General features: G+C 32.6%; 1 protein-coding gene across 2 annotated transcripts in view; it reads left to right on the forward strand.

Annotated features, from left to right (window-relative positions):
• LOC150108370 (inosine-5'-monophosphate dehydrogenase 1a-like) overlaps positions 1-23,687 on the forward strand; it is a 123,773-nt gene that overhangs the window by 94,532 nt on the left and 5,554 nt on the right. The window contains exons 10-13 of one of the 2 annotated variants that reach the window (XM_090415769.1): positions 6,360-6,503; positions 12,931-13,084; positions 14,926-15,069; positions 22,041-22,124. In XM_090415769.1, the coding sequence (XP_090271895.1) occupies positions 6,360-6,503; positions 12,931-13,084; positions 14,926-15,069; positions 22,041-22,124 (526 nt within the window). Of the gene's footprint in view, positions 1-6,359; positions 6,504-12,930; positions 13,085-14,847; positions 15,070-22,040; positions 22,125-23,687 lie in introns of those variants that run through there. The other variant, XM_090415770.1, reaches the window with a different exon arrangement.

The raw sequence follows: 23,687 nt of genomic DNA on the forward strand, positions 1-23,687 counted from the left end.
TTATGTAAGTGTTTCATGTTGTATTCTGTCATAAGCCTTAGCAAAGTATAAAACTATCATGGTGTATCCATTCCTTTGTTTAACTAAGTGCTAACATTATTATAAAATGTTGGCAAGTTGCTCAAACATGACTTGCCCTTAATAAACTCTTACTGTCCATTGCAAAGTATAGATTCTCTGTCAACCCATTTCTGTATACAAGCTTTTACTAATTTTTCCAAAATCTTTTATCACCACTCCAGAGATACTGATAAGTTGATAGTTAGACATGCCAATCTTTGTACCACCCTTGGCACTGTGATTTGCACAGTGCCAAGGGTGGTGCAAATCATACATTCTTTCCACTCCTGTGGAATATTTCCTGTTCTGAGGCTCAAAAGCCTGGTCAGAGGAACAGCCAGTTCAGTTGAACATTCCTTTAGCATCTGTGCTGATATCCTGTCTGTCTCTATTGGCAAATTCTTATTCAGTTTATGCAACAGCCATAGTAACCATTTAGCTGTTGCAGCCATTTTTGCTACTTCATCTGCAGTTTAATTTCCCTTTAATCCCACATGGGATGGAATCCATTGAAAAATTATTTCGGAATCCTTATATGATTATGTTTTTTGCTATGTCTTTAAGTATTTCTTGATGCCTAGTGTAGTAGTTCTTAATAGCTTGAAGGGCTGCTAAGGAATCGGAAAAATATAAATTCCTTTGGGTTTTGTTTATCCAAATGTTGCAGTGCTGTGGCTATTAATTCTGCATGAGTTGCATCCAATACTGTTAGTGGTTTTTAGTTCTATATTTTGAGAGCCATAGATGAGTACTCCACTTCCAGAATTGCCATTTGGATTTTTGGAGCCATCTGTGTAGATCTTTATTGAATCAGGTCCATATTCCATTATTTTTGAAAGAACTAATGATCTCAAGATTTCAGGGTTTTCTAGGCTTTTTTTCTCATGTTTCCCTATTTCAAAATTGATAACTATATTTTTCCTGTCTTGATTTGGAGGAAATGCTGGGTAGTTGCCTATTTTGTTTAGATAATCCAAGGGAATTTCATTTTCCATGATTTCATGCATTGATGATTTTTTCTTTATTCTATTTGTTGATTGCCAATTTTTAAAAAGTTCACTTGTTCTATAATGTGCAAGGTTGGCTCTTTTTTTTACAAATTTAGTAAGATTTTCTTGCCACCTAATTTTTAAAGGAACAAGGTTGTATTCGAATTCTGCTATTTTTCCAAGAGTTGTATTCCTTAATCCACATATGATTTTAGCTGCATTTTTCTGAATTTTTATAAGCTTGTCTAAACTGGTTTGTGATGTTTGCATCCAGATAGGCAAAGCATATTCCATTATGGGTCGGACAATAGAAGTGTATGTGATGTTTGCATCCAGATAGGCGAAGCGTATTCCATTATGGGTCGGACAATAGAGGTGTATGTGACTTTTAAGGTTTTAGCATCGGCTCCCCATCTTTACCTGAGATACTTTTCATGATATTCAATAAACATAGCAACATTGTTGATATGTTTATTGAAGCTTAGTGATGGTTCCAGAGTAACTCCAAGGTATTTGGGGTTTTCATTAAATGTAATTAGTTGATTGTTTAGTTTAATCTTTGGTCTCCACTTTCTGAGGTGGTTATTAATGGTAAATAAACAAATTTCTGATTTAGTAGGGTTAATTTTGATTTTTTTGGTTTTCACAGTATGTAGATAAACTTTCAATTGCTTTGTTTAAGTGACTGTGTGCTGTTTCTAGGTTGTTGTGAGCTGCGAATAGGACCAAGTCATCAGCAAACATAGCTATCTTTGTTTCTTTATTTATATTTTTATCTAAGTCGTTTAAGTAGATGGAAAAAAGAGTGGGCTCAAAATGTTGCCTTGAGGGAGTCCCTGTTTTATTTTCACTTTCTTGGAAAAGGTATTTATTTTAACTCGAATTGTTCTATTTCTTAGAAAGTCATAGATCCAGTTTAGAACTTTCCCTTCTATTCCACTATGACAAAGTTTGGAAAAGAGTTTCTGCCTTCACACCTTGTCAAAGGCATTGCTAAAATCTATAAAAGCTGCGGTGGCGGGTTTAGTATTCAAGTTTGGTCCGGAAGTTATCTTGAATTGTCTGGGTTAAGTAAAGGAACATGATTTCTTCTAATGGCAGCCTGAAAATGTGGTAGTATACTATTTTTGTTTAGATAGTAATTCAAATGTTGGAGTATCATTTTTTCCATCAATTTGCCTAGAATTGAAGTCAGTGAAATTGGTCTATAACTTCCTGGTTGGTTTTGAGGTTTGTTAGGCTTTAAGATTGGTATGAGTGTGGCTGTCTTCCAGTTTTTTGGAGCTTTTCCTCGTTTTAGGCTATTGTTGTATAGGCGAAGTAGCCAATCTAGGGCTAGGGAAGGAAGATGTTTAATCATAATTCCTTGTATGTTATCTGGTCCACATGATTTATTTATATCTAGTCTCTCCAAGGCATCTCTCAATTCAAAGATTGTAAATGGATCCCAGAACAATTTATTTTTATATTTTGGGGAATTTGCAGCATTTTTCTGTTGAGCCTGTTTTGATATTTGATGGTCTTTCCTAGTATTCATCTCTAGTTTGCTTATATTTTGAAAATGAAAGGCCAAGGTATTTGCAATCTTCCTATCTCCAATTTTGATATTTCCACCTGAATCTTTTATCATGTTAATCTCACTTGCCTTTGGTAGTTCTCTTTGTAAATTAGCAGTCAGTTTTCAAAGTTTGGTATCTGAAGTGTTTGGATTTAAGTTGTGTCAAAATCCTTGTCACCTAGTTCTTTGTAATATATTATATTTTTGTTTAATTTCAGCATTTATCTTGTTGTACTCAATCCTGGTTTCTGGAGAGTTTCCAGTTTTTAAGATGTTAAATAATTCGTTTCATTTAGTTATTTTACTGGCAAGTTTCTGGTAAACCTTTGTGTAGTCTGAAATAACTTTTCTCCTGTAGCCCTTTGGGATACTTTTCTTTGCTGCATTTAGGATAGTATTCTTCCAAGTTATGTAGTCTTTGTCTAAATCATCACATATTATTTTTTTATATATATTTTTATATATAGATAGGCAGTCATTCCGATTCAAGTTAGGGCAGTGAAGCAAGGCTTCAGCACTCTCCTTAAATAGGCATTCAAATTTGTACCAGCATCTATGTAGAAGGTGTGTTTCAGACCAAAGAATGTTGTGGACTGCTTCTGTTCCGTGTTGAGCTAATCCAGACTTACTGTTGTATTTTTTTTGTGGAAAATATGATTGATGTTCTTGTATTCTTTTTTCTATTGAGCATCCAGTTTGTCCAAAATAGGAATGATGGCAGTCACATGGAACTTTATACACCTGGAACAGACATAGGTGAGTGTTTATCTTTAGAAGAGGGGAAATACGTTGAGAGTTTATTAATAGGAATATAAGTCACTATTAGCTCATATTTCTTCAGAATTCTTGAAATTGACTCTGAAATGCTGGAGATGTATGGGACTGGAACTTGACGATTGTGTATTCCTTTCAGAGAAGTGAAGGGGAGTTGAACAATTAGTTGTAGCTCGTCAAATTAAACACTTTATGATTCCTGTCTTTTGAGAAGGATGATGTGTAGATTATTGAAGAATGTAACATCCATGTGAAAGTGGGTTTCTATAAACTGATGTTGTTAAATTACCTGTTAATTTTGAGTTAGATATATAGACGATAGTTTTGCTGTGTGGCCTCACAATATATAGATACCTTACCAATGTTTTAAGCTAATATCAACACCTTACATTGTCGTATCAAATTCACTATGGAAATTGAAAGAGACATCAAATTATCATTTTCATACATTCTTCTCATCTGCTCACCATAAGGTAATTTAACAACATCAGTTTATATAAAACTCACTTTCACTGGACATTACATTCTTCAACAATCTGCACATCATGTCTTCTCAAAAGACAGGAATCATAAAGTTAAAAGTAATTGTTCAACTCCCCATCATCTACTGAAGAACTCTCTACTATCAAACAATATATGAAATTAAATGGCTTCTCCAAAAAAACTTCACAACATCTGTTTGACTTCTACAAACCTAGCCCAAACAACAAGGAATACGTCGGATTCCAACCCCATACATCTCTGGCATTTCAGAATTGATTTCAAGAATTCTGAAGAAATATGATTTAGTAGTGACTTTTATTCATTTTAATAAACTCTCAACGTATTTCCCCTCTTCTAAAGATAAACACTCGCCTATGTCTCTTCTAGGTGTATGCCAAGTTGCAGTCACATGCAACTAGTATTTTAGCTGTAGCCATTTTTTAGGAAGGTATTGCTGATAACTTTTAATTCTTTTTAAGTGCTTGTTCATTGGAGCAAATCTTCAAAGCCCTGTTTTTTAGTGTACTAATTACACGTAGTTTTTGTATTGGGTCGTGGTGGTGGTAGGAGTTTATGTGTATATATTGGCCAGTATGTGTCGGTTTCTGGTAAACAGTGAAGGAAGATGTATAACAAGTGTATCTAGAAATGGAAGTTAGCAATGGGGGGGAGATAATGGTGAACTCATAGCTGTGCCTTCTTTTTATAGATAGAAAGTGTTTTGCCACACAAAATAGCCAGAACATAGTACATGTGCAAAGAGTGCTGTGATATTGGGAGGGAATTTGTCCTGTAATAGAAGGATTATGTCATTGATTGGGACATTTGTGAAGAGGGCAGAGACATCAAAACTGACTAATAAATCACTTTTTTCCAGTGTGATGTCTTTGATTTTGTTTACAAAGTGTTGTGTGTTTTTAATATAGGAGTTGTTATCACTGGCTTGTGGTTAGCTGTTTTCATTTACTGCAGAGAAATTCAAATTTGTCTGTTGCCTTTCTGAATATTGTTGATCTTTAAGTCTATGAAATTTGGATATGAGTTTTACTTTCGTTGTTTCAAGGATATGATTAGCAGAGTTGTTCATAATCCTCTGAAGGATATCCCAAATATTTGAATTTAAACAACTGAAAAGTTCCAATTTTAAAATTTGAACCTGATTTTGAGTAAAGGCTAAGTTTTTTTGAGAGGTTGAATCTGATATAAGAATATATCACCATATGGTGATATATTCTTAGTGCACCTTTGTTAGGTGAATTTTCTTTTCAGCTTGATGCAGTTGGCAATAGTATTGTTGTCTCTACAATACTTTAAACCATCTGCAAAAATTAAAGAACTCATTCAAGGATCCACTAGCCCACCCTGGAGTATACCGTATTCATTGCACCTGTAATTTGCCCTATATAGGGGGAAACAGGATGCCCAATTCCTATTTGAAAAAAAAAAAGGAACATAAACAGTGCATTAAATTTAATAACTATGGTAAAGCTGGCCCTTCTGATCATGCCCTGAATACTCTACATAGAATTGACTGGAAAGGCACCTGTTGTTTACATCACACCAAAATGTGGTATGAACATAAATTTAAGGAGGCCTGTGAGAATATGGAAGATGCATATTCCACCACATAACCTTTCTGCCTAGGAGTTAATTTTAAATAAGACTATAGGTAATCCAGGATCTTAACATAACGACTCTCTTAAATTAGGATATCACTTTTGCTGTAATAAAACTATCTATGTGAAATTGTTCTCTGATGTTGTCTTAAATAGAATATAGTTTTGATGTAGCTATTTTATTTTATTTTTATTTATTTATTTAATTTTTTTTTTCACTAGGGGTCAGGCCAGTTGAATAACAGTTGATCAAATCATTGTCTCTTTGGCATACTGTGTGAAATGTAATATACCTTGTCTCTGTGTATATATATATGTGTGTGTGTGTGTGTATATATACCGCATTATTTCTAACACAGTTGTATTCTCCATCATTTGTCTGAAATGAATGCTGATTACCATGTAACACTGAAGGAAAGGAATATGTGACCATTAATTTATTTCTGTTGACATCTCTTTAGCTTAGTGATTTTGAGAAAGAAATCTGAGTTCAAATCCTATCTCTGATGGAAATTGAAATTGTAGCTTTTTAGAGAGAGTAAATTATCATGTATTTTGCAAATTGCAAGCATAGCATTGAGTTTGACCATCTTATTCTATTAAGATAATCAGATTGTTCACTCTTCAGTATCTGACATCTGATAGGTACTGATGTAAGGAATGATGTTGGTTCTTCTCTGTATTCCTTATAAGTTACGTGAAGGTCCGCTCTTGGTTATCTAGCTTTAAGTGATCTTAGTGATAACTGTCAACTAATTAATTGATAAATGTTACAAGTTTTGTTTCTAAAACTTGTGCATATAATGTAGATTAAAATGACACATTGGTTTTATTATAATGCTACTTTTACTAACTGATAAGTGTTTTGTTGTCTTTCAGTTATGGCTGTTGGGCGACCACAAGCTACTGCAGTGTATAAAGTAGCAGAGTATGCTAGTAAATGTGGTATTCCAGTTATTGCTGATGGGGGTATTAGATGTGTTGGACATATTATTAAAGCTTTAGCTGTTGGTGCCTCCTCAAGTAAGATTGCATTTTTTTTTTACAAATATACTCAAGCAAAAGCATAAATTCCTTTTTTTCTTTTTTTTTTTAAACTACTTCAGTCTTACAATAAGCAGGATGGTAATCTTATGGTGAATTTATCTACTCCATATATGCATTAAATATCCATACTATAATAATAATTATTATTATGTCCAAATATTTATTTAAAAAACAAAACACCCATACAAATATTAGTTAAAAATATAGTAAAAATGTATAATTTTGACCAATTTTGTCTTTTTTACAACAATTGAGTGCTTAAGAGTCAAGGCTGGATAACTGAAAGGAGTCCTCCACATGACCTTTTGGAGAATGCGGAGAACCGATTAGGGCTTCTGACTTGATGTCCCAATCCTCACTTCCTCATGGTGCACCTTGTTAGGTATTTACCTGGATACTGAATGAATGAGGACGGGCTGGCAATTTGGGATTTCTTCTTCTTTGGCACTACAGCCCCATGTAGGGCCTTGGCCTTCCATTTTTGGGTTTCATAACTCCCTACAAGGTGGGGTCGTTACCCCCCACGCTCAACCATGTGTAATTGTCTGTGAAGCGTTGTGTTCTTAAGACCGGTTTGCCTGCTTTGCAGGAGAAAAAAACCCAGATAAACTGGAGAGAAAAACCCTGCAGTCCAAGCCCAAGACCGGCTAACTTGGCTATGTCTAAGAAAGATCCTTAGCTCCTCACGTCAGCGACGAGAATTGAACACAGAACACTCCTTTCTGAGGCATATGGTTGTAGAGCGCGTAACCACTTGGCTAACTGCATGGACAATTTGGGATTTAGCTGACCAAATTGTATTCTTATTGGCTTAAACCATAACTCAAAATGATGGTACAACATGATGGAATTTCATGCTGACTTAGGTGTTGTCTGGCTAAATAAGGCCACATTGTTTTCATCAAGGAACCAGGGCAAACAGTGAAAAGTCAGCTACTGGAAAAAACCCCAACACAACATCAGTAGAGATCAAGATTGGCATCATCAACATAAAAAGCATCAATGGAAAAGAAATGAAACTGGAAGAAGAAGAATTGGATAAGTACCAGATCGACATAATAGGTGTTACCAAAACAAAGAAGACAAAAACAGATGAAATCTTTCTAAGTAACAAATACAAAATGCTATATTCAGGAAATAACAATCAGGGAAAAGACAGAGTAGTTGTGATAGTAAACACTAAATATGAGGATAATTTTCTTGAATGGCAGGCAATGTTAAGTAGAGTGATGTGGGCTAATATCAGAATGGGGAACTGGACAATTAGACTTATATGTGCTTATGGTCCCACAGAAGGTTCTACTAAGGAAGAAGCAGAAGAATTTTTTGAGGTATTAGAGAAGGCAGCTGACACAATGAAAAAAGAAAAGTTGGTCCTTGTTGGAGATCTAAACAGACTTTGGTAAAAACATAGAAAATGCTCAGAAATGTAGGAAAGAGTATATAGATATCCCTAAACTTGCTTTCTGGTTATGCTGGGTACATGTTGTTCTCTGTTTGGAGTGGCATGAAACTATAGGAGCTTTTCTTTCTACATATTAATAATTAAAAAAAAAAATTAATAATTTACTTCTGAGAAAAAACTATCAGGAGGAATATTTTTTTTAGACGTACACTTCAGACATGAATCTGATGGATTGTTTTCAGCTTCTGTCTATAAAACTGTTATGGATCTTCGTAGTGAACTGCATAGTGACTATGGAGTTAGGCTAAGCTATCAAAAATAAACAGTTTTACCAAAAGGCTAATAATATTACCAGTTAGTTATAATCAAGTCATGGAAAAAACAATAATATACCAATTTCTTTGGTTTTCATAAATTATTAAAAAGTCTTCGACTCAGTAGACCTGTGTAAAATGCTTGAAGTTTTAAAACATACAGGAATAGATGATATTTATATTAACATATTAACTCACATATATATGGGAGAGAGGTTTATCAGAAATAAATTTAAATGAAAGAGAAATAGAAATAAAAAGAGGAGTCAGGCAGAGAGACTATCTCACCAAAATTATTTGCTACAGTCCTTGAATATGCAATGAGAAAATTGAACTGAGAGAAAAGAGGACTTGAATATTGATGGAGAATACTTAAGCAGTCTATGATTCACTGATGATAGCATTCTAATAGCAACATTACCAAAAGAAGTAAAAAACATGATTATTGAATTAAATGAAGTAAGTCTGGATATGGATAGGCCTACAAATAAATATGGAGAAATCAAAAATAATGTATAGTAGAAATACTTTGGAATGAAAAATTGAAATAAGGAATTCATTCAAATATCAAGGACAAATCATTACAAACAACCATAAATTTAATAATGAAATTTTAGCTAGAATAACAGCAGAATGGAAAGTTTTTAATGGAAAGCTTAAAAAGACAGATTACAACTAATGTGTACCCCCAACGATGACCTACAGTAGCAAAACCTGGAGCCTGATTAAAATACACTTAGAGAAACTGAAAACAACACAAAGAAACATGGAAAGAGGAAATACTCCAGTTAGATAAAAAGAATAATACTTAGATAAGGAAGTAAACAAAGATAATGGACATTGCCTTGATTATAAAAGGCAACAAATGGCACTGGGCAGGACATATGAGAATGCCTGACAACAGATGAACAAAGAAAACAACAGAATGGATGCCAAGAACCGTTTATTGGAAACAGGTAGACCAGTGGTAAGATGGGATGATGAGATAACGATATGCTATGGACATTTATGGTGGAGAGATGCACAGGACCAGCTAAAATGAAAGAACATTGCAGAGGCATTCATCCAGCAGTGAACTGAAGGAAAGCTGTTGAGGATGATGATAATGAAGATTGCCAGTTAGACAAAATAACACATTGTGAGCTGTTTCCCAATAGCCTGGCATGGCAATTGGGAATCAACTATGAGATGGCACATTTTGCCATCTCATAGTTGATTCATCATCATTTATATCAACCAGACATGAAGGAATGTGTCATTAAACCTGATATCAAAAGAGAAATATTCAACTCAGCTGTTTACTTTATGCAGATCATGTGCTTCTAAATAAATCTAGTACAAGCCTCACCCCACTCCAAGCCAAAAATCTAGTCCAAACAGCCTAGCTAACCACACTCTTACACAGTTTCAAGGGTAGCCACTTGTTCTCTTCCTTCCACATAGTGAAACAGTTGTTGTTGTCAGTCCTATAAAACTCCTTTAACGACTGATGTGTTTCTATTTATGTCTCCTCTTTTTTGCCTATTAACTAGTCCAAATTTATAGCCCAGAGACCCTCAATCTATCTTCATAGGAGCATTCTATAGATAGACCTGTCATGAACTTGGTCACTTTCCTCTGGATCTCTCCTCCATTTCCTCATCTCTCTGGAATCCTGACCACAAAATCTGTACACAGTGGTGGCCTTATTAAAGCACCTATGTAAGTGTAAAGAGGAATAATCTCACTATCCCTGCTTCTCAGCATTGTTCTTCAGCATCCAAGTAATCTTACTTGGATGCTGAAGTTATGTGCCATTTTGACCACCTTTGTGGTATATTTTCTAAACTTCAGCTTCCTGTCCCTAATTATCCTTAATCAAATCCTTGCCTCATCAATTTCCTACAGTTTCATTCCATGAATATAGTACTCAGCATGTGACCTCTTTGTCCCAAAGTATATGACCTTGCACTTATCCACGTTAAACTGGCAGCTGTTTAATATACTGCCAGTCTGCTTAAGTCATCTTGTAGGATCCGTACATCATCATCTTCATACTACTCTCCAGATGCTCTTTTTGTGTTAGCTTTCTGGATCTTCTGTGTGTTTATTGACTTAGTTTGCACCTAACATTTCCATTGGCTGATAATGTTGCTTATAGTTGATTATGCACAATGCAGTCTTTTACCAATATCATAAATTGATAGGTTATTGATCTATCAGTATACAATAATACCCATTTTGAAGTCCAAAAGTTCGTCTCTGTGTGCCATTACAAGTATACAGATGGACATTTGATTCTAGGGTATTATGTTTGCCTTTTATACCATAGACCATGTGTGATAATAGGAATACACATATTAGTATATTTCATTCGAAAACTGGGAATGTTCTAATATTTATTTCAACAATGATAAAATTTAATAATGGAAAAATTAATATTTAATACTTGCAGAATTTTCAGCTAGGTTTTCTAGCCATTGTCAATACCCAGATGAAAAGAGGTAAACAAATTAGAACAACACTTAAAATAATGTAAGCGCATGACAATATGGGCTATTTATGGAGCTCTCATCCTGCAGTTTACTGCAGGATGAGAGCTCCATCTACACCTGTTAGAATTCAAAGAAATAACTAAATTTAAATAATTATTAATTCATGAGAAACAGTAATTAATTCATGAGAGTGACTTAGGATGACTTCCCAAAAGTGTGAAAGTTTAAGACTGTCATACTTGTTGAGGTTCAGTTTGTGGATGTGAGCTTCTTTGTATAATTATATATATAGAAAGTTTTTTACCTTGGGTGTAATATATGTTAAAGATACCAAGAAATTTTATACTTGATTTTAATTCTTTTCCCAAGTAAGCAAAACAAAGTTTTACGCATGAAATATATTTATTCACGTCTGAGCTACTTGTATATGGAGACTAATGACTTCATATCACTTGCCTTAGTATGTATCCCATAATGCAAAGCACCCCCCCCTTTCAGGCATGTATAATGCAATGCAATGAATAATGGGAAGGGCCACTACCCAGACTGGTTTCGACCTTTATTGAAGTCTCTTCAGTGGGAGCCAGATCCGAGAGATATTAAGGTTGAAGTAATGCAGAAGTCATATATATATATATTTCATAAGTAGACAAAAGGTACTTGACCTTCTTAATAAAAATCTCTGGATGAGAGAAAGATGTAGAAAGTTTTTTACCTTGGGTAATATACGTTAAAGATCATTAGCTTCTATATACAAGTAGCTCAGATGTGAATAAATATATTTCACATGCAAAACTTTGTTTTGCTTACTTGGGAAAAGTATTAAAACCAAGTATAAAATTTCTTGGTATCTTTAATGTCTATTACACCCAAGGTAAAAAACTTTCTGCATCTTTCTCTCATCCAGAGATTTTTATTAAGAAGGACAAGTACCTTTTGTCTACTTGTATATGAGATATATATATTTAATATATGACTTCTGCATCACTTCAACCTTGGTATCTCTCCCAGGTATGGCCCCCACTGAAGAGGCCTCAATAAAGGTTGAAACCGGTCTTGGTAGCGGCCCTTTCCATTATGCAGTGCATTATACATGCCTGAAAGAGGTTGTGTTTTGCATTATGGGATACATACTAAGGCAAGTGATATGAAGCCATGAGCCTCTACATACAAGTAGCTCAGACGTGAATAAATATATTTCATGTGCAAAACGTTTTTTGCTTACTTGGGAAAAGGATTAAAACCAAGTATAAAATTTCTTGGTATCTTTAACATATATACACAATGTATGTTTATATTATATACAATTTTATTTGTATAATCTTTCAAGTAAAAAATAACTTTTTAAAACTTTAGTTTTATTTGCATTATTTTGTCTAGAGATAAAATAATGCAAAAACATGTGGCTGGCTAAACTAGACTTTTTAGACTCATGAAGTAGAATATAATCTTGATGTTCTTCAAGGTGAACCTGAGCTGAACAACCCATCTGCCTATAATATGAATCTGAGAAGTCGGGTTTACCCAGCTATGCTCTGTCCACTATACCAAATTCACTAGAATAAAACTAAAACAGTTAATTTTTACTTAAAAGATTATGTAAAAGAAATTGTGAAGCTCACACCACATACCTCATCAAGTATGACTGTCTTTAACTTTCACAATTTTGGGAACTGATCCTGTCACTTTCCTTATTACATAATTATTTAAATTTAGTTATGTTTTGAATTCTAATAGGTGTAAATGGAGCTATCCAACTGCAGTGAATGTCATATATTGTCATACACTTACATTTTAAGTGTTGTTCTGATTTGTTTATTTCTTTTCATCTGTATGCACTGACAATGGCTAGGAAATTTAGCCAAAAATTCTGCAAGTATTAAATATTAATTTTTCCATACATAAGTGTTTTTCCATTATTAAATTTTATCATTATGTTTTCGGAATATGTCTCTATATTTCATTCAGTTTGTTTCACTAGTCTATGTATGCTTCTTCTGTTGGCAATCTCAATACAGAATTGAAATGTTGAGGAATAAATCAGTTTATTTACATATACAAATGATAAATGTTATATATCAAGTAACTTTTCATTGCAAATACTACACACCATTTAACAGTAATGGATTGATAGCATTTCAATGTACAATACCTGTATATATCATCTCTAATATATATATATATATATATATATATTTTTTCTTTTCTAGTAATGATGGGATCATTATTAGCAGGCACTACAGAATCACCAGGAGAATATTTTTTTTCTGATGGTGTTCGACTAAAGAAATACAGGGGAATGGGTTCATTAGATGCAATGGAATCTCTTGAAGGTCATGGAAGTCGAGATAGATACTTTCAGAGGTAAGAGTTCTGTTTATCACTTAGACTAGATACTTTCTGTTATCTGGTGTAAGCAAATTAGATAGGATATCACAATCATTTCTCAGAAAGTTTCTTAGAGATGATCTTCTTTTATAAAAGTGGTTTGATGTGTAATATGAATTGTTTCTATCTGAATACTTCTACTAAAAATTAATCAATTTATTATTATGAATTTTTTTCTTTTTTTTTTTTAAGAAGTAAGGTATGAAACATGTTTTAGTTTTATCTTCTCTGTACTATTTTGAGAAAATCATATATCAAATAAACTAACAGGTTGTGGAACTGTTAAACAAAAAGTACATAGATGTATAATGAAGGGAATTATATTTTTCTTAGAAAAATATATATAAAATCATATTTTTCCAGAAAAATTTAGCTACAGACAAGCACATTTGATAATATATAGTCTGGAACTGTAAAAATTTAAAAAAATATATATTTATAAATATAAATTTATATTTTTATATTTATAAATTTATATTTCCTGAAAACTCTTGTGAGATCTTTTTGCATTATCCAAAACTAAGCAAAAATTATTCATTTATCAATCTTAAAGTTGAGAAAAGATGTTTTTATTTTTAAAAGAAAGGGTGAAATATATTTCTTGTTGCTTTATAAAGCTACAAAACATTGTTTACCTTGAAACTTTAAAAAATTTCAAGTGATACAAGAGAATACGAACTTTTGGCATGAGAGTTGAGTCACCTCAGTATTACAAATTCTGGTCTAGAGATTTTGTATGTCTGTGTCTTCTTTATTTTAGCATGTTTATTTAAAGGTTTTGCTAGTCTGTCAACTATTTTAAACTTTCATTGCCAAGCTGAAAATTGGAATTTCGTGCGGTGGCCAAATTTTTTTATTTAGTTAGCGACGTCCACGCGATAACGTGTGATCGGCTGTTTGGTGAGAACTCGCATCGCGCAATATCGCGTGATTGGCAATGAACGTGTTTTGACTGTGGTCAAAAATCTTCTGAGTACTATTGGAATCTCATACTTCAAAACTGTATTTTTCATAAGTGAACTTTTGATTGGTGTAAATCATAACTATAGAAGAACTTGAAAAATACTATGGTATCAAAAACTATTAAAAGAATGGATAATGGAGGTCTAATAATAATTAATATCCATTATTTTAGAAATTTCAAAAGTTTGTATTTCTTTCTTTCTTTTATTTTATATCTTTCATTTATTTTTTTAATTAGCAGTCACTGTCACTTGCTTGGAAATTGAACCAACTATGAACCTTGCATTATGTTTTCCAGTTATGGCTGTCATATAGATTACTTTTTTTAATGAATTCTTTATGTTGGCCATGCTCTGATGATTCTAGTTGGAATTATTTGCAAAATACTAACATAGTAATTAATAATTGATACAAATTTGTGTCTTAATCTATTAAATTAATACTTATCATCAATTTGCTGAAATGCAAGACTTTATTTAGACTGCAACTTTTTGGAAGCATTTTTAATGATCATCATAGTATGTTAATAAAATATGAATCTTTAGTCTCTGTGGTTTATATTAATGAAGTCATTCACTAATACTAAGGCAGTATGAGTTCATTAATCTTTTCTGTTCAAAATTATTTTAAAAAAAGTGAAATATTTTGATAATTTTGCTAATAGAAATTTGTTGCAATTTAATACCTTTTAACTTTTTTTCTTTCTCCTATTTTATACAATGTTATGATCTTTCCTTTGAATTGTAATTTATAATTTTAAATTTCTTACTTTGCAGCCACAATTTTAAGGAGTAGCATAATGAGAAAACAGTTATGCCTTAAGTAATTCCCTTTTCACTCTCTCTTTATGCTAGTGAGCAAGAAAAAATTCGTGTTGCACAAGGAGTATCTGGAAGCATTGTAGATAAAGGATCTATTCATAGGTTTGTGCCATACCTAATAAATGGAGTAAAATATGGCTGTCAAGATATTGGAGCTCGCAGTCTCTTCATTCTAAGGTAATATTCAATTTGCTATATTGATATTTTATTGGAATAAATAAAATGATCTTATTTATTAATTTATTTATTTCAGTATAAATTACTATTACAGTGACTCTCCCAAATGAAAGACCAGATAATACTCATTGATAACAAACATTGTTGACTGCCTTTTGCTTTTAATTATTGTTTTTTTTTTTCTATGGAGAAAGAGATGCTGAATGGCCACATTATGACCAGTAACGCAATACAGTGAATCACATTATAGAGGCCTAAAATAGTTTTAAAGTTCCATGTTTGGTATCTAGAGCATGGTTACTGGATTATCTAATTTTTAACCTACTCATGATACTAATATGTGGTAGGCTTACAGTCTTTCATGACTGGGATTCATATAGCAATAACAATAATGCAGAAGGAAAAAAAAAGTACTATTGCATTTATAGTTATTTACCAAATAAAGGTTAAGAAATTTCAAAAAGATTAAATAATTAGCAGTTCATTGTAATAAATATTGTTAATTCATAGATTACAGTTAAATAGATTATAGACTAATGCTAAGCAAAAAGAAGATTCCATTATAATGGAAAGTTATCATACTACATTACCTTTAATATAAAAATGAAACTATACTGGAACTTTTCAGTGGTTTGTTATGGTGATGAGTTTACTATACATAGTGGGCATGCTGTGTTAAGAGACAAATATAATATTGTTAATTGGCAGTAAAAAAAAAAATCAAATGAACATTATTTGTTATCCTCAGAAAGTAAACTAAAAATAAAATTGCTTATTTTTCTTATCACATGGAATCTTTTTATAAAATTTAATCATTTAACTCACTAAAGCTAAGTGCAAAGAAGATTCCATTATAATGGACAGTTTGTCATACTATGCTTCCTTTAACATGTTCATGCCGGGCTATTTTTGGCATGTGCTATTCATCTGGGGATGGCTTGTTTTACCTTATAACATGTCCCTTCAGCTTTGGGTAAACAGGCAAGCATATTTTTATACATTCTGCAATGTATGTGACACAGCAATTTCAAGTTTTTTTCAGTAGAGTTGTCATGTAAAATTAATTTTTGTGAACTGTCTTTACAGTCTGGAGAATATCTCAAAAGTAATGTTTTTGTATTTTGAGTTCATATATAACATTTGTTTTTTAAAATACTAGTATTTTTTTAATTTTTTATTGTTTTTACTACCACACATTATCTATAAAAACATCAAAAGAAAAACAAAAGCAAATACCACACTCAGTATTCCCCACCCCCCCTATCTCTAGAAATATTGGTATTATGTGACACCTCCAGGGAGTCCAAGAACTCATCAGGGGGGGGGGGGATACCTGCTCTACAACTTTCCCTAGAAATATTATTATTATTATGTGACACCTCCAGGGAGTCCAAGAACTCATCGGGGGGGGGAGGCTCTACAACTTTCCATCTCCACCACTCAATCCACCAACTACAATAAACTGCAACGAACCGTCATCATCTACACCAATGCCATCTACCGCCCACCACCACTAGTATTTTCACAGACAATCACAAACATCCATGCCCATGGTGGGATTTGAACCTTCAGCCTTTTGGCTGAAGAATGGATATGCTAACCACTTGGCCAACCAGGCCAGCAGAGTTGCTGTATTTATTTTTTGTACTGGTACTGAATACACACAAGAAACTATTAAAGTAACTTTAATTACCAAATATTATATACAAATCCAAACTCAATGTCATCAGAGTTCAAGATTGTCACCACCATCATCATAAGAAGCATCAGTGGAAAAGAAATGGACCTAGCAGAAGAATTGGATAAGTACCAGAACAACATAATAGGTGTTATCAAAACTAAAAAAATAACATATCAGATTATTCTAAGCAACAAGTACAAAATGTTATATTCAGGCAACAACAATTAGGGAAAAGAAAGGGTAGCTGTAATATTTCACACTAAATCATATTTAGCATGAAATATTTATGATTGATTTAGACCCAGATGAAGACTAAGATCTAGGTGGATGATAGAGTGAAAAATGCACTAAAAGAGACATATAAGATCTGATAATATTGAAATGTTGACAGATTAATTTGAAGGAAAGTTGTTGATAGGAAGTTAGTAAAGTACATCCCTGAAGTATATGTCAGAAATTTGATGATGATGATGACATCTTGTATGCCACTATTTTTGTGTTCTGATTAATTTCTCTTTTATTCTATATAAATTTCTTCAACTTACTTCCTACAATACCAGCTTTTTTAATTCTGTTGCCCATTCATATATTTAATTTACCATCTTCACTAAAAATTGTGCCTACATAGCTGAAATGTTTTACTTCTGTAGATTTCCACATTCAGGATGCAAATATTGTTTTCAGAGTTCCTATGTTCATAATATTTGTCTTTTTATTGCTGATTTTCATGACAAATTACAGCAATTTAATTAGTGAAATTATTTATTAGTATAAATCATCAGTGTAAAGAGCTGAGATTAATATATCCAATTTTGTCGAGTTTAATGCCTCCTTCATAATGTGATCCATAAAAATGATGAATAATAGAAGAGATAGTGTGCTCCTGTGTCTCATACCCAATTTTACATCAAACCATCTTCTTGTACCTTCTTCAATTTTAAATACTGACTTCTTAAATATAGACCATTATTGCTTTTATCACATTTTGTTTATATCATACGACTGCAGCATTTTGAAGTGCTTGTGCCTCTCGTTGCACCTTGTTATAATCTTTTTCCAGATCTACAAATAGAGATATCTTTCTTAAGATATCTCTATTTGTAGTTGAAAAATCATATTCCCTATGATTTTTCAACTCTTTGTCTTTAAAGTAAAAATCTGATCCTGACAACAATTACTAGTTTCTTTCCCACTATTCTTTTCCAAGTATATTTGCATAAATCCTGTCTGTCTCATCTCATTCAGTATGGGAGATTGGATTATGCGAGATATTTCAGTCATCTGGAATACTCTGGTTATGCTTTCTGAATTATTTCATGCAACCACTGTGAAACTTTTATACCTCCATATTTCAGCATTTCTGGTCATATGTTATGTACTCTTTTCTACTTCTAATATTGATAGGTACTCTTGATTGCATTCCTCTTCTACCGACATTTTATCACTTCTTGTTTCGTGTAATATTTTTTTTCAATGTAGTTACCCCAAGTTTTTACTCCAGTAGTTTTTATTTTAGGAGAGAGAGAGAGGGAGACCAGCTGCAAGATGGAAAGACCTGTGGAGATGGAACATGAAATGCCTAATCCTTGATGAGAAGATGTTCTAGATGCCAGCAAAGCTAGCAGCATCCAGAATTTTGCTACCTCCCCGATACAGCAAAATCTGTATTATATTATCTGAACCACAATTGACCAGTTACCTCATATAACTGAATTAAAAATTTCAGAGCTGTGTAGTTCCATGTTTAGCCACCAGAAATGCCTTGTTCTAATATAAGTTGTGTGATTCATTTGGTTTCTATGTGTGTAAGCTGTTTAAGAGCAAATTGCTAATTACTTGACTCTTCACTTTTTTTTTAACATCATTTGTTTTTAATTTCCATCCTTATTTTAGAAGTGTTCCACTTAAACTATATTGCAATAATTTTAAAAGCAAAAACATCAATGCAAAGTATTTTATGCTTTTGATGTTTAATGTAATACTGTTCTGATTTTAGTAGGTAGAGTTTTGAATTGGAAATGCTGAAATTTGCCCATGTTCCATTTTCAAGATGCTACTTTGTGTATAAATCATGCTATCCAAAAAAAAAAAAAAAGAAGCCTTCGATAAACAACCAATGATAACTTATTGTGATGACTTATTACCAATTGTAAAAGTGATAAGTTTATTTAAGTGCCAAAAAATAAGTTTCAGTCAAGCATTACATTTGTGTGTGTGTGTGTGTGTGTGTGTGTGTGTGTGTGTGTGTGTGTGTGTGTGTGTGTGTGTGTGTGTGTTCTTCTTTATTTATATTTAAGATTTTGATATGAATTTAAACTTCTCATGACATTAAAAAAGTAGACAGTGTATGCACATGCATGCATCTATAGAAAGGATACAGAAGGAATTATATATCTTTGTAATAAACATACACGGCATCATTAATATCTTTATAATTTTTGAAATCATTTTTTGTACTGACCAAATTTAATTTCACAAATGTTTTGGGACTTTTCAATCTCTGTTTTTTCCCCATCACTTATTAGATGTATCCTTTCACTCTCAAAATGTTATTTCTGTTTTCTTTCACTTAATTTATCAGAAATGGTTGCAAAAGTCATTCAGATGAAATCACTATGTATTCTTGAATACATTAAAAAAAAAAAAAAAACAGTACCCATTTGCTGCTTAGTTGCATTATTTTTTGGATCTTTTCACTTTTTTTCCACACAAAACTGCATTGTATTACCAATACAGCTCTTTGTTTCTATTTTTATTACCTTTGTTAACACCACTTTCATAATACTTGCTTTAAGAAAATCTCGTCCATTTCATTTGATAAGCTACTTGAATTTTGCAGTGTTGTCATAACAAACAAACTACCAAGTAACAATTTTAAAAACAACTTTTTTTTTTTCTGCAATCAAACAAATGGTGCTTAAAAGGCTTTAGAACAGTATTTCAAAAAAAGGATATAAGAATTATTATTTGATAAATGAATATTATTTGATACTAAATAAATATATAATGTTAGAAATTATCTCTTTTCTTTTGGTCACTTCTAGTAGAATAATGAATAATATTCATTATTATATTAGGGGAGGAAGAAGGAAACAAAGACACCCAAAGTGCATTTGTTTGGAATATGAAATATTAGCTTCTTAAAATTAATACAGGTGATTACATCATCAAATAAATATACACATACAAAGGAAACTGATGAAAAAAACAAAACATTTTGCTATTTTCTTATGTTTTGTGAATACAAAATTAATAACGGAAAACTCACGTACAAAGATTATTTAATAGTATAATTTTCGCCTGTGTGTCACAGGCATCTTCAGTATATGTGCCTGTTTCTGAAAGCATTGAATTACTGCAACAGGAATTTCCTTCAGACGTTGTAAAATTATTTGATTTTGTAATACATTCCGGTTATTTTTCCTTTAAAAATAAGTTGTATCAACAAATTGAAGGAACAGCAATGGGCAATCCTCTTTCTCCTGCTATCTCCAATTTCTTTATGGAACATTTTGAACAATGTATCTTTGACAACATTTCTCCCAGACCTACTTATTGGTTTAGATATGTCGATGACATTTTTGCTATATTAAATGGCTCTTCTGATGAACTTCAACAGTTTCTCACTAAATTAAACACTTCATCCTAGGATCCAGTTTACCCTTGAAGTAGAATCAAATAAGCAGTTAGCCTTTTTAGATCTTCTGATTCTTCATCAACCAGATGGTAACCTACATTTCTTAGTCTATAGAAAGAAGAATCATACAGGCCATTATATCCATGCTAAATTTCATCACCATCCCAGTCAAAAGGCAGGAACTATTAAAACACTGGTTCATCGGGCCCACTCCTTTTGTTCTTCAGACGATCTTTTACAGAAAGAACTGCAATATATAACTTCTTCCTTTCTATCTAATGGTTATAAGAATTGCTTCATTAAAAGAGCTTTAAGTAGTTTTAATATGTCTTCCCTCTTCAAATACAGAAGAAATAACACGCATTCCTATCCCTTATGTACAAGGCATTAGTGAACGTATAGCAAAAGTTTTAAAACCGCTGAATATTTTTGTTGCCTTTCGACAATTTAGAAAAATCTCCACCTTTCTCACTTCTCCTAAGGACAAGCTTCTACATCTTAATTATCCAGGTGTCTACCAGATTCTGTGCTCTTGTGGATTATCTTATTTCAGACAAACAGGAAGATCTGCCTCTATTCGGCTAGAAGAACACCAGTCTTATATTGAATACTTTAAACCTGAAAAGTCTGGACTTGCAGAACATGCCATCTTCACTAGACATAGAGTTCATTGGAGAAAGACAAGAGTCCTTCACAAAAGTCTGTTCCTCATGGAATGCCTTTATAAAGAAACATGGGAAACTTTACTTCATTCTCCTAACTTAAACAAATCCGACGGCTTACGTCTATCCCCTTTATGGGAGATAGTACTTTATAAATCAGCTAATCTTTCCTAACTTTTTATTGTATACTTTTTTTTTTTTTTTAGGAAATTTATTGACCTTTTTGGTTATCTTATATCTACTACTTAGGTGGTGCTTTTTGGAATTGTCAGTTATTGTTTAATTTGAGCTTAAAATGTACTGAAGATGCCTGTGACACACAGTCGAAAATTATACTATTAAATAATCTTTGTACATGAGTTTTCTGTTATTAATTTTGTATAGATATGTCTACTCACGGTATACCTCTTTTCAAACTTATGTTTTGTGAAATAACAGAAAATCAAAGTTCGCTATGAAATGAGAATTTTTTCCCCACTGTGCACATAGGACAGGTTTACTGGTAAACAATTAAATGCATTTTAATTTGTGGAGTTGAGTTGATGAAAGTTTATAAAAAAAATAAATATATTAACCAAATATGAGCAAACAATAGTTTGTTAAAAAAAAAAAAAAAAAAAAAATTCTGATTCTCAATCCAAAGTCTGATTGTTTGGATTGTGAAATACCTGAACTGCACTCCAAACAAAAGTATGGATCTTATATATATATATAAAACTTCGTGATGTAACCAAAAAGTGCTAGTATTAAGATGATGCAATTCATATATCCATATTTGACACACAATGGTAGAGACCATTATATACTGAAAAATCCACTATCTGAAGACATTTCCCAAATTATTCAGATAATACACAATTCAGTGAATTTATTTTCCATGTTCTTAGTAGTATCTTCCTGTGACTCTTATTTTCCAAAATTTTTTTATAATAAAATAATGTAGTGTTAACTTGAAGAAGTTTGGTTTTTCAAAAAATACATCTTGTTACAGATCAATGATGCAGTCTGGGGAACTTAAATTTGAAAAAAGGACAATTTCTGCACAGATCGAAGGAGGTGTACATGGTCTCTATTCGTAAGTAAAACCATTAGTTGCTGCAATTTTTATATATCCACAAAATTTTGATGACCCTGGATTAATAAATTGCTTTATTTAAAAAAAAAAAAAAATTCCTATGCCCTCTTCCTATATATGCATCCTCAAAGGATGCATATATCAAAAATTTTATCTATTCAAAACTCTACAGTTGTATGGTGTTAGTGGCGCATTATATCAAGCAATACTTAGTCTTTATTCGAGTTATATGTCAGCAGTTAGAGTTGAAGGAAGTATAGGAAGATGGTTTAATGTTAAATCTGGTGTCAGACAAGGATGTACATTATCCCCCTCTGTTATTCATTATTTATATGGATCACATTATGAAGGAAAGTGGTATTAAAGGTGATATCAAAATTGGAGATGTTAATATCAGCTCTTTGCTTTATACTTCTAAATAAATCTACTACAAGTCTGCGAGATTCCCTGACTAAATTGAATAACTGTTGTAATAGAAATGGTATGACGGTCAGCAATAAGAAGACAAACACAATGAGAATAGGCAGAAGCATTGAAAATATCAACTGCATTTTGAATGGAGAACCTATAGAACAACTAAAACATTTCAGCTACTTGGGCATGATTTTTAGTGAAGATGGTAAATTAAATATGGAAATAGACAACAGAATCAACAAAGCTAGTATGTATGGTAGGAAGTCAAGTGAATAAATTGATATGGGATAAGAGAGAAATTAGTCAAAACACTAAATTAGCTGTATATATAAGACATTGTTCAAATTAATTTTAACTTATGGATCTGAGAGCTGGGTTAGAAGTGAAAAACACTTGACCAAAGACTAGAGACCATAGATACGAGAATTCTGAGAAAGATTAGGGGCATGAACAGATGGCATCAATGGCAATATCATATTAAAAATGAGGATATTAGGAAAGAACTTGACATTGTTAGCATCCAGGAATGTGTTAGCAGAGCTAATCTCAGGTGGTTTGGTCACTTAAACAGAATGGGAGAGGAAAGATTAGCAAAACAGGTGTTTTCTGCCAGGTTGGCAGGTTAAAGATCCAGAGGAAGACCAAGATATAGGTGGATTGATATGGTAAAAAAGTGCCTTAGAAGATAGAAATATAAGATCTGATAATGTTGGAGTCTTGACAAGTAGCAGACTGATTTGGAGGAAAATTGTAGATAGGAAGTTAGTAATGATGTAATTTTTCATGTCGTACTATCGTATCCTGCACACTCCTTGAGGGTACATGTCAGGAATTTGATGATCTGTATTTAATTTGTCTGGCAAAGGCCAAAGTGCCAAGAGAAAAGTTCAAAATTCTGCAATTATATAATGTAAACGGGCACATTATGTGAAGCAATATGCAGTCTATATTTGAGTTGGAAGTCAACAGTTAGAATTGAAGGAGGCACAGGATGTTAAATCATGTGAGACTTCACAACTGCAACTGACTCTAGGATAAGGCAGTTGTTCCTATGCCTCCCAGCGTGTCCTATATCTCTCAATGCATGTGTTCATGGGGCTGGTTTGCCTGTTCTGGGGGATGAAAAACCTGAGTTTCCAGGTTAAAAAA

Source organism: Typopeltis vanoorti, chromosome 3 (assembly GCF_054136105.1).
Source record: "Typopeltis vanoorti isolate ZY-2024b chromosome 3, IOZ_Tvanoo_1.0, whole genome shotgun sequence".
Taxonomy (NCBI): domain Eukaryota; kingdom Metazoa; phylum Arthropoda; class Arachnida; order Uropygi; family Thelyphonidae; genus Typopeltis; species Typopeltis vanoorti.